The 18,042-nt window shown below is 38.5% G+C and overlaps 1 protein-coding gene across 2 annotated transcripts in view; it reads left to right on the top strand.

Annotated features, from left to right (window-relative positions):
* LOC137193594 (cadherin-12-like) overlaps window positions 1–18,042 on the top strand; it is a 130,335-nt gene that overhangs the window by 26,585 nt on the left and 85,708 nt on the right. For both annotated transcript variants that reach the window (XM_067604823.1, XM_067604824.1), the window contains exon 3: window positions 11,988–12,609. In XM_067604823.1, the coding sequence (XP_067460924.1) occupies window positions 12,304–12,609 (306 nt within the window). In that variant the 5' untranslated portion in view covers window positions 11,988–12,303. The remainder of the gene's footprint in view (window positions 1–11,987; window positions 12,610–18,042) is intronic.

Raw genomic sequence — 18,042 nt, 5'->3', positions numbered from 1 at the left:
TCTGAGTGTTTGGTTGTCTGGTGCCGCTGTAAATGGGCTGGCTTCATTTAATTATTTGTCAGGATTTTGCCGCAAAGAAAACACTGTGGCTGTGGTGGATCCGCGGGCGTACAAGTAAATCCGTACAAAATATATTTTTCACTGAACTGTTGGGTTTGGCCTTTTTTTCCCTTTTGTCACCGGGCTCCCCTAAATCTGAATCTAGAGCGACAGCAACTGGGTGCAGTTTTGATATGCGTGTGAATGTGACCTCTTCACAGAGTAGTGTAACAGTTGACACCTGCTGGGGGGGGACTAGGGGAATGGCGTGCACGTATCATTGTAGGAATAAGCTTGTAAAGTGACTATATGTTTTCTTATCATTTTGGAAATAAATTGTAATCCCCAATCTTCCCATGTACCCCCTGCAAGCTGCTGAAGTACCCCTAGGGTTACGTGTACCCCTGGTTGGGAACCACTGCCATAGACTGTATAAAAATAAGCTGTAGCTGCAATGTCTCCAGTTTAAACAGGTCACAGGTGTGTTTTCAGTGTGAAAGACTTCACGGAGTGGATATAAAGTCACACAGCTGACGGACTGTTAGCCTAGCATGCTAATCCTATGATCTATCTGTAACGTGGGTGTTACTTTGTTATTAGACCATCACCAAGTTGGTGTGCCAAATGATTGAGACCAATATGCTGCCAATCAGTGTGGTAGAAGGTGAGGGATTGAAAGAGCTAGTTCAGTACCTCAAGCCTGAGTATGTTATGACATCAAGAGCTACTGTGACTAAACGCATTGAAAACACTTTGAGGTGAAGAAGGATGAGCTAAAAGTCAAGCTAATCAGGGCAGACAAGTTATCTCTGATCACCAACTGCTGGACAGCTCTCACAAACAAAAGCTACATCACAACTTTTCTTAAAAATAAACCATTTAATTACTAATTAATGGGTGTTGGTCTATCGAAAGCAAAATTAACCGAAACTGACATCGTTACCCCCAACTCTGACTGACTTCCAGCATCCCTGCTACAGTAGATGATTAGACTGCATATCAAAAACACAAACATGAAGTGCCTAACTATCCATCAGTTACCTGTGTTGAGGAATATTGAGGATCATGTAAAAGAATTAAAAGGGGAATTTACAGCAAGGGAATAACTGGCTCCTCCAGCTGGCCTCAGTCTGAATGCTGCTGCAGTCTGTCATGTTAAAGCAGGTATTTAGCTGTACTAAAGACATGGCACTCACTCGTGTCCTAGAGGTACTCTGTCCATCAGTGTCTGTATTATGACAACAGCTGTTATATGTGATGAAATCTATTTTTGTTGGAAAATAGTTGCTTTGTCTTTCATGCTGTTGTGTAGGAGTGTTTTGCAGTATGTGATGGTGTGGAGAAGCCTGAACAGAATCTAAATATAGAATGGAATGAAATATGCAGAGAAAATCAGTGTATGTGCAAATTCTGGGGAGAATTTGCAGTTTGTCTGTTCAAATACACATACACACAAACACACACATAGCACTTCTCTCTGCTTTGTTTTAGCTAAAAAGTTATAAATTGCTGCTGTGGCCTGGTAGGCGGCTGCTGAGCTTGAATCACTGTGACGCTGTCTGGGTCTTTAAAGATCATTTCAGTGGAACTGGGCCTGGATACCCCAGTTTCTAAAACACTGCTCACACACACACACACACACACACACACACACACACACACATACACACATACACACACACACACACATGCACAAACTGATGCTCCACTGGAGCACACAAGTATTTCTCTTTGAGTGTTTTACAATCAGTTGTGAAGTGGTAGGTAAAATATACAAACTATGTATGTATGAAAACTGTGTTATTTAATCTTATAGATCATATTAAAAAAAAAAAACAGAAAAAGGTGGTATAGAAATAATTACGTTCAGTTATTAGAGAATATATTTTCCCCTTCTGAAAGTGTTAATATGATTGAGATTGTGTATGTGTGTATGCATTACATCCCCTAAAGTTGATATTTTATCATAAATAACTTTTTTGTGTCAATCATAAAATTGTCCAATGTATTTGATTGTAATATGGATTTAGATGACTATTTTTAAGAATTCTGCTGGTGATGTGAATGGTGGTATGTATATTAATTTCTTTTCAAAAAAGAAAAAATTACAAGTTCTCTGTTGACCAGATTTTTATGTAATTATTGACACTCCAGGAGCTTCACTCTAGTGTCAGCGACAGGCCTATATGTCATTTTGGCACACAAGACATAATCTAACTGGCACATTGCTCCCGGCAAAATAACTCCTTTCTATTTAATGGCCCAGTGACCTTTCTCCTGCCGCCAACCTCAGGACAAATTTTACATGTTAACCCCACAGCTGGTAATCTTAATCTGATCTTTAATCTGGTCTAATCAAACTCTGGTTGGTTTTTCCCCTTGGTATGATTCCTCACTGAGACCATGGCTGTATATGCAGATGGATGTGGCGAAGTGTGACGTCACCTGTTATTTAATTGGAGCTGGTTTGAAGCCCAGAGTTGCAGCTTCTTCAAATAAGGAGTGTGGGTCGTTGCCTTTCATGCTTTGGAAACACGTCCCACAACCTCGGACCCGAGCACTGCACACCTGGGCTAACATTAGCTACTTTAGCTAAATTGTGCTAACCAGGCAGGTAATGTCATCAAATTACATTAGACTTAGTGAAATATTGCGACAATAGTCCGACTCAGTGCAGGTCCCGGAGCTGAGGAGAGCAGCAGGTGAGGCAACTGTCAATCACAGCTGTCAATCAACGCCCACACAGCAGACATCAAAGCTACTATTTGGTTTCAAATCTTATTAATGGAGCAATTTCCAAAATGACCACCAGCACACTTTTGAGAGGGCCTGAATTTAGAGATTGAGACCACAATGACTTGTTGAAAAAGACTTGACACAAATTTTTTGGAGCCAACATCTAGCAGTAGCGTTGCACTTTAAGGTACATCAAAGTCGTGGTAGCTGCTGCTTGACTGAGAAGTTTTATAGGAAGCAGTCTCAGTCTGGTCACAAAGAATCTCTTTGTGGTGTGAGTGTGATCCAACCTCGATCTGACACAACTGCCAGATGTACTCAGATGCAAGTCTGAGCTAAACAGCCAGGTGCGCTTTGCATGCTGGGATGTGGATGAACAACTAACAATGTATGTTGCCTTCTTGATCAGACACAAATGAGAGAATGTTCTCACATGGCTTTTAGTGATGCATTTTGGTTCACTTGAACCTTTTTCTGTGTGAAAAGAAACCAAACCAGATTTACCAACTCATCCACTGATTCAGACCAGAGCAAAGCAACTCTAGGTTTGAAAGCACCCTCAAAATAACAAAATATTCAGTATGTTTTTCTTTCCAACTCTTTGCAGTATTAAGGGGTGTGAACATTGCAGCCTCTTGGGATAAGTAGTCGGGCTTTGCACACAACCTGTGCCTGTCTTCTGTCTTTAAGAATATTCAGTGAAGGTACATCCCAAAGGGTAACATTTGGTGAAGAAAGCCATTGTGTTTACACTGAAAATGTGACATACATAAATTTCTTGGGGTTTTCTCACACATTTTATTGGGATCACTTTCATACATTCAAATAATCCTCACACTTCATATCATCTTTATATAGCCTACTGGTTATATACTTGTGTGTAGGGTGTGTAGAGTTAGTGAGTGTGTGTGTGGGCAGGTATGTCATTATGGACCACTTAGCACATGGCCAATTAAACTTACAACCACAGCTGCTCAATAAACCTGCAAGAAAGTCCTTTTAGACAGCAAACACTCTCGGCAAATTCTTTGAATATTTTTTCCCCCCTCAGAATCTATTGAACAGTCCAGATCTTTGTCAGCATTTTCCATGATCCGTTTGAGCACTCGTGGCTGTTGTTTAGAGAGCAAGAGAATGACAAAACATTGAGACAAGAAACTAGAACAGATTGAAATAAAAGGCCAGCAGGCGGCTTATTGCAGCAGTCCACCTCCAGTGAGTCAGATCAGTCTGATTAGAAAGGTTCCACAGAGTTTTTAACCCCTGGAAGTATCTCTGGAGAGCACTTGAGATTCACTTTCACTTTGGCCCTATCATTTGTTGTTTTGGAGATTCTTGTTTCAGAGAGGGAGTGTCCACAAAGTGGACGAAACCCTGTCTCCTAGAGATAACGTGTATATAAATTACAATATAGATCATAGATTTGTGTATATTTCTCATTTCTCCCTGATGGTTTGAATAACTTGCTGCTGTTTTGTTGTGCTGCTCTGTCTTATCTGTCTGTGCACTGTCAGTGTCCTCTTTTCGTGCAGCGACGTTATCAGTTATGAATTTGTTTTTCATTGCATGAGAAAATGGATGTTCAAATGTGCTTTCAGTGTAAGTGATGGGGGCCAAAATCCACAGTGTGTCCACACAGTCATGTAGTGCAAAAATCATTTAAAAGTTGATCTGAAGCTTATATGGGGCTTCAGCAGTCTGAGTTAGTCATATCAAGTGGATATCTGCCACATTTATAGTGTTTCCCTGTTGAGCTGCGGTGGAAGTATAGTAACAAAAAGAGGGACTTTGGCACTAAAAAGACTGTGATGTTGAAAGATATCTACTTGATTTGGCTCATTTGGATGACTGAAGCTTCATATTAGCTTCAGATAAACTTTTAAATACATTGCACATAAGGAGTACTGTGAATTTGTCCCCCATCTTCTAATGGTCAGTATGAACAGGAGGGATGATTACAGCAAGAAAATCATATTTCAGTGTTCATTTAGGCACCTGACTATTTTTTTTAGGAGAGACTTAAAACATTGTGAACCTGTCCTTAAATGTACCTGGGAAGTCACAAACATGTTGATACTGATTTCATCATATGGCCATATATGAGAAGGTCCACATGGATGTCCGCATAGGGGTACATGCAACCCAAAATTTGTGACCATGCAAACTATATGCACTGTATTCACCATTTTTGGTCCTAGTCTCATTAAGCGGTCGCACACAATTTTCTTTTTCAACTTTTTCTTGCTGTTCTGCCAGATAAAACAAAGGAAGTCCCCTCCCGCTGTTATGAAGTCATCACCTTGTTCTCTAGTTCCCATCTCTGATGTAGTTTGACCTTATTTGTATCTAGTGAGCTAAAGGATTGAAGAGTGTGTTAGCAGGTGTTGACTACGTTCTTAGTTTCCAGTATGATGCACAATTAATGTATATCTATGACTTTGATTTATTCAGTTTATTACATAGGTCTGGTGTTGTGCTTGCTGTTTCCCTGGTTGAAAAACCAATCATTGTAGGTGGGGTGAGGATGGGATCATCATCTTCCTACACGGTTAGCTAGATAAATAGCTCCATCCCTGAAATATGGGGTCAAAATAATTGCCAGAAAAATGGTGACAAGCATGGATGAATTTGTCGCAGCTGTACAGGTGGTTGGATGTCGACTTATAGAAATAGCAGCGTCCGTGTCAACTGAAAACAATGATGGCAGACCACTTGCTTCTGATTGGTTAGGACAAAGAGAAATCATGAACGCGACTGTGAAATGAAATGAACTGTCAGTAGGTTTTCACAGTAACTTTGCATAATATTTAGCCCACATTTGAATCCCAGTGTCACCTGATGATATTCTCACTTTTGTTTCAAAATGTATTGAATATTTGTGTTGGACTTGCTTCTTATTTTCCACTGTGATGCACAATATATTACCCAGGAGCAACAGTCACTCTTCAGATGAATCTGTGGTGTAAAGGTCATCACAGCAGAACAAAAGAGTGATAACATGTACATGACACTAAAAAAGTGTGTGGCTGCAGGTGTAAGGAGGAATGAGTGATGGGAGAGATGAGGATTGACAATAGTCATTCATCACTTACACACACAAGTAACCACAGTGTAATCTACAATATGAACTGTATAATGAGAGTCATTGACTTCATAGGTGCTATATAAATCATGATAACATCAATAAATCATTACTACATTAAAGTCATTTATGAAATGATTTAATAAACCTTAGTATGGTTTTGTGATATTTCCTTCCTTTTGTTGTCATTTTAGAAAATTAAATCTAAATCTCTTTAGATTGTATTGGTGTTAAGGACATCAACTTTTAGAAATTATTATCAACCACTGTTCATGGCCTCCCTGCCGTTCCTCTAATATTTCCCTCCCTGGTTCAAACATCCAAATATGGGATAGTGCTTTGCTCTTCCCTGGGCGTCGCCTCTGATGTGTGATTGACAGGGTCATTAATTAGCTAGTTAGTGTTAAGTGGTGCATAGAATATTACAGGAGACACCTGTCCACTTGGCTGTGAGTTTTCAACATAAAAAGTCCAAGGAACTTATTCAAAGAGGCATTTCTTACAAGCATTCATGCTCTGGCAGCACACGTCAGTAAACAAACTATCCACAGGCTACTCCAGTATCTTCATCAGCTCCTCCACACTGTTTATTAGGTTTGTGTGATGTATTTAGGTTGTTTGCAATATTTATACATGGTCTGTTTAAATAGGATTTGCATATAATTTTGCCTTATTCATGACATTTTTACTAACATATAGATGTGGAAAGAATTGTCATTCAAGTTCTGTATATCCCAAATTTTTCATATAACACATAACTGATGCATGGAACATGGTCATTGAGCAACTATAAAAGCAGCTATGCATAGCTCTTTATTGGTGGTCTGGCAAGTCTTTTCCTTTGATAAAACTGAAACATATAATTTTGGTCTTACAAGATGATACGTAGCTTGGTTGATGAGTTGAAAAGAACTCAACTTCATGTCTAAATTTGTGACAGATTGGCAAATTGATAAGACTGATTAAAATGTTTCCAAGTGCTAAATGAACTTTATTTAAGTTCAAGCATAGTCAGGCATGTAAGAGATCCAAGTGAGGTTGGTGATTGAAAAGTTAAGTTAAGGATACATATAGAGATAAACAAATAACAATAATGGGTCTTGTAGGTATGAAATACCCCCTGAAAGGATTGGCTGAGTGGTAGAGGAGTAGAGTTTCAAGATTTCAAGTAACAATTACTGGATCACCTGATCCTTTTGCACTACTGCACTCTGCTTAGATTACAATCAATTAAGTCATCTGAATAACCTTTTTAATTAAAACAAGGTGGACTATGTATACATGTTATTCTACGTGCAGGTCAAGGTTCCCCTGCCTCCTACTTCCTGTTTGGCAGTTTGGATATGAAGTGGAGCACATGGAGCACAGCAAACATTTGTGTACTGAAACATAAATGAATACAGCATAGAGACCTGACTAAAATGCAAATAAGAGTGGAGCAATGGTAAGTTAGCCTAAGAGCAAACTATAGTGTCGTCTTGATCGAATGGACTAAAGAATGTGACAGTGTAGTGTATGTTTGGTCAGAGTGCAGCCTGCTCTCTAGAGGGCACGGGTCTGCACTGTGACACCCCCTTTAGGCTTGAAAGGTGGCTCTCAAAACTTTGTAGCTTACTATTTTTGTAGTTGTGATTTTTGTAATGTTCACCCCTGAAGGAGATGAAACAAAGTGTACCAGTGTATTTCAGAATAGAGACCACAGGGCACAGAAATCAATAGCATCCAAGAATAGCTGAATCAATTGGGGCAGCAGAGCACTGTTGCCTCACAACATAAAGATTCAGATCCACTGGGAGTCCACCAGGAAACTGTCTACAGATCTTGGACTACAGGAGGGTTTTTTTCCCCCCGAGTCCAGAAACTGTGAGCAGGTGAAGTAGTGACTGAACCAAATAATACATTATACACTACTAAATGATTTTGCCAAATATGTTTTGGAATAAACTTAATTGCAAAAGCATTTCTTTTAGAATCCTATTTGTCTTTAATGTCTGTAAAGCCCTTTGAATTAACTTGTTGTTTGAAGGTGTCATACAAATATACTTGCCTTGTCCTACTGTACCAGCTTTATAGAGGTAGTTTGCATGAATGGTGAATATACAAGATGCAGGATTTAGACACCGTAGACCAGGGTTCACGTTCCTGCAGGTTTTAGTCTACTAAAACACCTTAGTTAGGGAAAGATAATGGATTGGTTATATTTAGATCTGCAGTGATTAGTCGATTAATCGATAAGATGAACGTGCTTCAATTTTTACCAGCAGATGTTGCAGGGGAATATGGAATATATGTCACTGACATATTATTCAATTATGTTGAAAAAAAATCTCAGCTTTTCCAAATGTATTTGCTGTTACAAATGCTAATTTGTATTACTATTTTGATGTTACAAATTAGTATTATATTAGTAATATAATAAATAAAAAAATAGTCTATCTAGAACTGTGCATTACACTCAGTGAATGCTGGAAGACAGAAAACTGAAAAAGCACTTAAAACTTGCACTTATTCAAAGTGTGAATGAAGGCAGAAGAAGTTTGTGTTCATGGTGATGAAGGAACATGTCACCCAGTGCAGCAGTGTGGCTCATTGATGTGTTTTAATAGTTTTTGGACAACAATGGAGCTCTATGGCACAGAGGAATAAGATATATCAGATTTTGATACACACACACAATACTTGTTAGTAGATCAAATCATTGATGGTTTGTGTCTGCACATAAGAATGATATTGAATATTCTCACACTTTAAAGTACATCACTAGTTTTAATGTCTTAAGACAGCAACTTATGATGTGTTTTGACGACAAAAGCTACAATTTAAGGATGTAAGGATCTCCACATGACAAACACATGATAAATTACAAATTTTTGACCAAAGGAACATTTCCTATGACATCAGTCTTTTTGTTGTGGCCAGAAGTGCAACATGCTTGAAGGTTCCAGGTCATAGAACTCTGCAACTGGGTTATCTACTTTGAAGTACCACTCCACTTCCATTTTCCTTTAAATATTATTCTAATACTCAGTGAGAGTTTAGGTTATGTGCCTGACTGGGCGAAAGGCTCTCAGGAGAACTCATACACACACATACACATACACACACCCACATACACTTGCACACCAGGGGCGCTGGCTGGACTTTTAACCATCAGGAGCTGAGCCCAGATTCTTCTCCATCAAAAAAAAAACGTTTTTTTTCTTGCATGTGAGGGCTACACATTGCTTAAAATGTGAAAATTGGAGGAGGAAGGAAGGGTTTAGATTTGATTTACCCTGTAATCTACACAAGTATTCCAGCCACGAGGATGTCTCAAACCAAAATGAGCATTAGATACTGACTATCTTTATTACTAGGCCTACATGATAAGAAATACTCAAAACACAGCTACTCAAAGTGATTGAGTAGACTTTCATATTTGGTTGCAAAATCATTGCTGATGGACCTACTTGATATAAACCACCATTCCCACCTCAATGGCTAACACAAGACTAGGCTAGTTTGGTTTCACTAGCCAAGGAGGGGTGCAACTAAGCTATCATTGCTAACGGTTTAGCCAGCCACAGTGCACTGCAAGGTACATCAGCTGTATAGAACCTATGCTCTGCTCATGTCATGTTCACGTAACTTGGAACTCATACAGACATTTACACACCTTGTCTTCCTGGCTCAGCATGAGAGGATGTTTGTGCCAGTGCTTCAGCTTCAAATATTTGTATATCCATTTTTTCCTCACACTGTCTGACTGTGTGAGCTGGTACTGTGTGAATTTACAACACTGCCATCTTCTTTAGTGACAAACTGCTCAAAGTGGAGAATTATTTGTGGCTAAAGAAAAAATCTTCAGGGCTACAGTGCTGAATGCCCAGGCCAGGCAACACCCATGTTGCACATGCAGAAGCCTCCCCCAAGAGGCATTTACACCATCTCTTGTTTTAGGAAGCACTGATCCATGACAGCCCGGTTGTGCGATGGTGTGTGGGGCAGCAGAGCACAGAAATGTCCCTCATGACCTGAAGAAGAATGTGGATTTTGGGAAACATACAGTAGTACTATTCCTCATGACAACTCTGGGGATGTACCTGATTTTCTGTATTCATCACTGATTTTGTTTAGTCAATGCAGGTTCATTTTGTGTACCACCTGACAATCAACAGTACAACAACAACACTGAGATCAGTTTAGGATGGCTGAATAGAGGAAGTGGACCAGCTACACAACACTCACCTCCTCTGGACTGTAGCAAACATGCTGTGCTGTACACAGCTGCTGTTTGTGAACACTTGCAATGAGTGCATCTCTGACTAGAGTCCAGTACAACTACAGCCTGCAGCAGCAAATGGTCAGGGCCTGCTGCCTCTTCCAGTCGATGAGTCAAAGCCTTGATGTGTAAACTGTGACATTTAGATGCAACAGTTTGTATTTCATTCACCAATGGAGAACATAGGAATATGAAATATTTTTGTATTCTTCACAGAAATCTCCAACTTTTTTGCTCATATAACACTTCCAAGTCAGATACAACAAACTCTCTTAACTGCAAAATTAACACAAATTTGTCATAATTAGCTTGTTTGAGCCTGATGAATGTCACCTGTTCATGAGGATGTGAATGTTCATGAGATTTTATTATTGGCATAACAGATGCCTTTGAATTTACCATATAAGACTAAATGTTCTGCTTTGTTTCTGGGCAAGTTTCATTCGCAAAAATGTTGCCAAAGAGCAAAAACAAGAATTTCACACTGCTGAGCTTCAAGTTCTGCTGTCAGAAATCAACAGATAAAAACATAACAAATGTATCATTAGCAGTTGGCATATTAGAGGAACTGAAACAATTAGAAAATATGAATCCAACTGCCAGTGACGTGTCATCATTCACAATCTTGCACCACAACCTCTTAAACAGTTTGTAACAACCTGTGGTGCTGGCTCAAGGTTAACAAGAGCCTCCACAAAAGGCATTGTTATATTATGTTGGATTCCAGTCAACAAAGGTCGGTCAAAAGTCTTTTTCAGTTAAGACAGTCGGGATGTGGAATCCTTTACCCCTGACTTTTAAACATTTTAAATCTAATTTGGAATCATGGCTGAAAGATTATCAGATCTGCAGTCACTTAGCTCATATACACTGATAATGTGGCCAGCATCAATATTTGTCTGGCTGGAAATTTCTTGTACTGTTTGCTTGTTTTTAATGATGTTGAGATTACTGATGGTTGGTCCCTAGTTGGGAACTAGTATTGTGTTTCTTTTTTTTTTTTTTTTCTGATGTTTTCTGTTTTCAAGTAATGTTTTAATTCATCACTACTGTTATTTTTACTTTGGCAACTTACGAATCACTGGTGGCTTCCACCCAGATGGAAATCAGCTTTAAGCTGTAATATGGTACAAGAAGTGTGTTGCTTATTGTACCTGTTAAATAAATGCAATAAGATTTTATTATATGTATATGTATTATTTTTAATACAGTATATGAACACTGGTCTATCACTGATGACTCTGATCACTGATCAAGCTAATATGAAGCTTCAGTCGTCGTCGTCATGGTACCAAAGTCCCTCTTTTTGTTATTATACTTCCACCGCAGCTCAACAGGGAAACACTGTCCGAGGAAACACAAAGAGGGAATTTGATGCTAAAAAGACTGTAAATGTGGCAGATATCCACTTGATATGACTTCAGTTCAGACTGCTGAAGACTCATATAAGCTTCACATCAACTTTTAAATTATTTTGCACAGAATGACTGTGTGGATTTTGTCCTCCATCACTTACATTGAAAGCATATTTGAAGGGGATCTTTTAATAGCCAGTATGAACAGGAGGAATGATTACAGCGAGGAAAACCTCTTTCACTGTTCATATGGACACCTGACTGCTGTTTTAAGACACATTTGAGAAATTGTGAACCTGTCCTGTAAGCTGTATAGCCGCTGCATGTGGTGAATGCAAATGTCCCTGTACAGTTGGACTAAGACGATCAGTTTTTCTAAACTGTACACCTTTTTAAGCTTTTGGGACATTGTACTTTTTCATTAGCCTGATGCTGATCAAAACACGTCGCTCTTATCACCAGTGGTTTATTTTTCTGTCTTGTAATCCATCTTTATTTGTATCTTTTCCTCCAGGTGTGATCAACAGAGAAGACCTGACGCGAAGGTGAAAACAGAACCAGAATAAAGACTTTTTACTCCAAATACTTTAAGGAAACCTCAGCCAATATCAAACCAAGACATTCAATGACTCCTTCAGGAATATAATGCTCTTCAGTATCTCTCACACTTCAGTGAGGACACTACATTGACTTGGACCATATTGAATTTACAACACTTTCCCTGATGCTTGCCTCCAGGGCAAAGCCAGCTTTGGATGCATTTCAGTTTCCAACCTGGAAATAGCCGTTTACTTGCACTTTTCACTACCTTTTTTTAACGATACTCCCTGATGATCACAAGGGAATATGTCACTATACTTTTGGTGGGCTCCTGTTTCCTGTTGGACTACAGCTCCCAAATTCCTCTGCAGGCTCAGCTGCAGAGCAGAACTAAGGGCGGGGTGCCGTCAGCCAGGGGAGGGACAGGAAGTAAGAGTGTGAGGACGTCTTTGGGGGAAGTGATATCATTAGAGGGCAAGATGAGGCTAAGAAGACATGGGAGGTCGAGGGTTCAGAGAATTAAAAGAGGATGGGTGTGGAACCAGTTCTTTGTCCTGGAGGAGTACATGGGCTCTGAACCACAGTATGTTGGAAAGGTACGTATACAATATTCACATCTCTCCTTTTGATATTCTACAGGTTTGAAATCTGTCAGCTTTTCTACCAGTTTTAGTTTTAATGCAAAGTACTATTCTGCGCTATATTATAAAGTATCAAGCGCCCATTTAAAAGGTAGGTAGAAAAGATAAAGGGTATGTATAGCAGCAAAGAACAGTCACTAAGACCTGCTCACAATTAGTCACAGTAAGTCTCATCATGTCAGCTTTGAAAAAGCACCATGATAAACTTTTAAAAGTAGATTTAATTGGCAGTCAAGTTAATAAGGATCCAACAACAAGGTGAAACAATCAAAAAGCAACGGCTTGACTACTAATATATACTGATAAATAAAGTAATATTAAGCACAGAGAATTGATGGTTCATGTGTGGGGGTGGCTGCTACTCACTGATTGTAAACACATAACTCTTCTATATTTTTAGTATTGCTGATGTAATTAAGATTTCATATTTATGTGTTTATTTAGGGGGGATTAGCTCTCTCAGCAGAAACACATCTTTTCCACTAAATCTAACAGTCAAACCATTTTCTATAAATGGTCAGTTTCTTGATGTGTCTCTAACTGAAGTGACAATTTTGTTGTAAAATGGGAACAAAACTGCTTGACAATATTTGATTATACTGCCAGAAGTAAAAAATAACTAACAACTCAGTTGGCTTCGTGGAATGGCTTAAACCTTTTTTAAATGAACTCAGTCTTTTCACAGTAATCCCACTTTTCTTTCTACCTCTCTAGCTGCTAGAGTATCCCAGTCATGTGGGCTGGTAATTCCACAAAGTTAGAGAGACAGATTAAAAACAAAATGGGCAACAACTGATATAACAGACGCCAATATATCCTGACTTTTAGTTTCTCATACGGGTCAGCTCCAAAAACACTGGATCCTTGGAGCATGTTTTTGTCAAATCCTCCCTGCCTGGTAAACACCCACATCACTGTCACTCAAGTTATTTTCTCAGACTTGAAACAATACAAGTGTTTTCTCAGGATGAGTTGTAGTAACCATGACCAGTGAACTGACCTTCAACTGAAAAAAATAATAACCATAAAATCTCCACATTGTAGGGCTAAATTGTGTAGTTCAGCATAAGTGGAGCTGTAGATCATTTCTTGCACTCCTTACTTGTTCAGTTTTTTCAAATGCTTCCATAATTATTGACATTCAGACAGGGAATCCTGACTGTTTTCAAACCTTTTTAATCTCCCATTACTTTGGACAGTTTTTGAGTGACAGTGTTTGAGGGGTGAGGGTCAAGCTGAGGGGTCAGTCTTTGTTGTCTGAGTCTCGGTTCTGAAGACTCGATGGATACACTGTTCAGTAACTGAAGACAGCATCCACAGGGAGGAAGTGAGGAAGTCTTGGAGATGAAATAACTGCCAAAAGGGACTCACTTAGGGCAAAGTTTAGATAAGAGTACATCCACAATCACTTTAACAATTGAAAAAAGGGTGTCGAGTGTGCACTGCCAGCCACCACATGCATAGGGATAGCAATAATATAATAATATGGCTTAATGTAAGAATACCTGCTATGCTTAATGTGTTGTGTTGTTGTGTGTAAACTTTTCACATTTCAGGCTACCTGCAATGAACCTTTTTTTTCTAAATTTTCTAAAATTAAAAGCGTAATAAAAACAAAATCAGGATTTTTGAGCTTCTTTCCACTTTTATTTGAATACAAATACAAATATAAATAATTTTGCTGCCTCAACAAATATAGATACAAATACATATACCGGGCTCTCTGCTCACATCTACATCCCTAATATATATATAAAAAACAATATATACTGAAATCTAGTTTTGTAGTTTAAGTCTCTGTAAATAAATCCTTATCTCAGGAACACTGTCTTTGGCTGAATTAGCTAAGATTGGTGTTCAGTACTGGCATCTTTTGAGTGAAAAAATAAAATTACACATTATCACCTTAATATCAAAATTAATAAAGATTTTTCCCCAACAAGCTCCACCAATCAGAGGGTTGTTGTGACCTCAGAAATGAAACCCAAGAAGTTCCAACACGATGAGCGTATCAGCATCAGTGTTTATAGAGATGATGGTGAGTAAATCAAACTGGAACTGTTTATACAAATAGAAACAACATCTGCCCTCCTCACCTGCAATGTAAATTATGCCAGGTGGTGGTGCACCCAGCTGCTCAGCTTGGTAGGATAGGGAAGTGGAGTATAGAGGAGAATGAATTGGCACGATCATTACTTCCACCTCCAGTCAATGCTGTAATATCACTAGATGTCAATTTAGTTAACCTTTAGCTGCAAAACCTGTCGAGTAATCAGGGTGATGGTTCATTTTGACTGCCCCGGATATAACAGGTATATTCTGCAGTGAAAACAATGAAAAATGCTCTGCACAGTGTCACACTTGTGTGTTTGGTGTGAAAGCAGGGTCACGCATAAGACAGCAGCAACAGTAGATGTAGATGGAAAACAGACTGCAGGGACGGTAGGAATAGAATGAATCAATCTCAATTACAACTGATTGTATATTTGCATTCTTAAAAAAACAAGTTTTGGTGATAATGCCTTCAGATTAATGTTTTGTTATAATATCACAGTAATAAATCACTGAAATGAAAGCACAATAACTCATCCATGAGTGAGCATTGTTTGGTAATTGATTTCTTGGTGGAAACAGAGACATGTACAGCCTAAAAGAGCTGGAGTTGGCATTGAGTAGCAACAGAATTTAAAATCACTGCCTTTCCTGGCTTTTGTTAGAAACCAACTTCTTGAAATAAATATTTATATGATCAGCACCATGTTTGATATCTTGTTGAGATCTTTAATATCTCTCAGAAGCAGAAAATAGTGTTTTCTCACCTCTGTCCTTTCTAATCATCCAATCACAAAGGATTCAGTTGTGAGAAGTGCTTTCCCACGCCAACTCCGAATGATGTTCCTGAGAGCATTAAGAGGATCTCAGGATGTCATCAGTTCAGCAGACTGAGGTGCCAGCAGCTCTCCCCCAGCCTGCCTGCATTGGTAGTTTGGCAGCAGCTTTTTCTCTGCAGGGGGCCTGAGACCTCCAGCTGGCAGGCAGAGAAGGAGAGAGTATATGTGAGTGTGAAAGAGAGAGGTAAAGAGGGGGATGGAGGCACAGAGAGACCTGCATTTCTGCTGGTAAATCAAATAACCTGGATCTGTGTCAAAAGATGTCAGCATCAGATGTGGCTCAGGCAAAACAACACACAGAGACCCCCATGATAAGCGAATACTGTGATACTGAAAAACCTGGGCCCTGTTCTTCATCTGTGGATAACTGAGTTAGCTTGATTTGATTGCTGGTGATTTGATATAAGCCTGGATTCTTCAGTTCTTCAAACCTGACTAAAACTGAGTAACTGTTGCTGCTCAAACCTGCAAAATACATTCAGTAATATTTACTCACCTGGATCATGATAACTTCACAAGGTGAACCCCATACTAGGGATGTGCAGAGAGCCCAGTATTTGTATTTGTTGAGGCAGCAAAATTATTTGTATTTATATTCGAATAAAAGTGGAAAGAGGTTTAAAAATCCTGTTTCTGTTTTTGTTTTTATTACGCTTTTTAGAAAATTAAAGTGTTACAATAAGTGTTCATGAAGTGTTCCCTTGGGAGTACTTCATTTGTGTCAGTAGTTCAGCTTTATCTCTGGGGAACACCCCCAACTCTGGGAGTGATGTCCAAATTAGGAAATGTGCATCATGTAGCAGGTGGATGTGACTCCCCTCGTTGAGACCTGCTGATAGACGTAACAGATGAGCAGAGGAGAGAGACTGTGATAGTGATGTAACTGACCTGCACGCTGGTATTTAACATGTTTTCTTTTTTTCTTCCCGAAAACAAATAATTTTTAAAATATTTGTATGAAACAAATATTCGTAAAAAAACCCGCTATTTGAGCTTTGCCGAATAACGTATTGACAAATGACTTCTGTCTTATACAATATACTACGAAGCTATGGGGACTTGGTCAAGACCTTTTGATGTATTTGTCACAATTTAGTTTTAATGATAAATAGGTAAATGCCTACATCATAAAATGGAATATACAGGTGAATCAAATCAGTTCACTTAAAATAAAATAGGCTTTACCAATATTTTGGTACACAATGTTTCAATTCTATACTATTAGACTAGTGGAACCAAAAACACAACAAGACAATCAAATTAAACAACAGAATAGCTTGTTTGTCTGTGCACTCCAGAATGACACATAGAATCATTCTGTAATAATGTCACCTAGTCATAATTACTACGGCTGATAGAGGGCGCTGTCACTTGAATGTAAATATTTGTTTTGGGACATTTGGTGAAACGACTGATTTGTCATTTTAATTGGGAGGACAGTCTCAGAAAACATGGTCATTTCATGGAAATTTGTCAGTTTAACTAAAATGTACGAAATATTCACTGCATGCAGTTAATACAATTCTTTATTTTTTGTCAACCATGAGTCTGTTTCATAAAATACAAGGTACCATTTTGGAAGGTTGTCATGGCTCATACAAACATGTTAAATGTGGTTTATCAGCTTTAGGTTAATTTCTACTGTGAAGCTGCAGCAAAAGAGAAAATAAAGAAATGAAAATAAATATGCACTTTTATAACTATCCAATACTACAATTTAGCTCAATGAAAATTAACAAGATCATTTTTGCATCAGCCTGGATAACATATTTGTATACGTTCAATATAAATGTGTAATTTTGGTATCCAGAACTTATAAACTGTTCCTGATAACTGAGACCATTTGGCATTTTTCATGTTAATCTAAGTTGCTATAATGGCTTAAGAAAGAGCTTCACAGGCTGCAATGGAAAAATTCATTCATACATCTTCAAATATTAATTTCCATGCTACAAAAATGGAAAAGAAGGAATTTGTCAGTTGTTTGGTACTGAGGCAGGCATGGTAACCAGACTGTCCAACAAACAGAACATGAGCATAAAGATGATGATGAAGGTTGTTTAGGTTTATTCTAAATTATAGAAGCTAATCACAGTTTCTCTTATTTCGGAGATTTTTTTCTTCCTGGAATGTTTACTTGTCAAAGCACGGCTGTGCACATTGATTTCAAACACATGTAAAGACTAGACTTTAGCCTTTTAGACCTTCAGGGCAAATGTTTGAAAATCTCAGTTCACAGTTGCAGTTCCTAAAGCCCAAAGAGATTGAAAGTTCCACAGAAGCTAAGCTGTTTGGTTGAATCCTTGCATTGCACTTAATTGTGCAGGGCTTTCCTTCTACAAGATGTTATTGGCTTTATTTCATAATATTGAGTGTGGTGATCTTTTGTCAATTTTCAATTAACAATACTATCTTGCATGCAGAGTAACCTACTTCATCCTGTTATAGTATTATGTTTTCTTTCTCATCACAGAATCAGAGAATGGTTGTCACATTC

The sequence above is a fragment of the Thunnus thynnus genome, chromosome 12 (assembly GCF_963924715.1).
Source record: "Thunnus thynnus chromosome 12, fThuThy2.1, whole genome shotgun sequence".
NCBI lineage: Eukaryota > Metazoa > Chordata > Actinopteri > Scombriformes > Scombridae > Thunnus > Thunnus thynnus.
The sequence above is the reverse complement of the archived record's forward strand: the minus strand, read 5'-3'. Positions and strand labels throughout refer to the sequence as shown.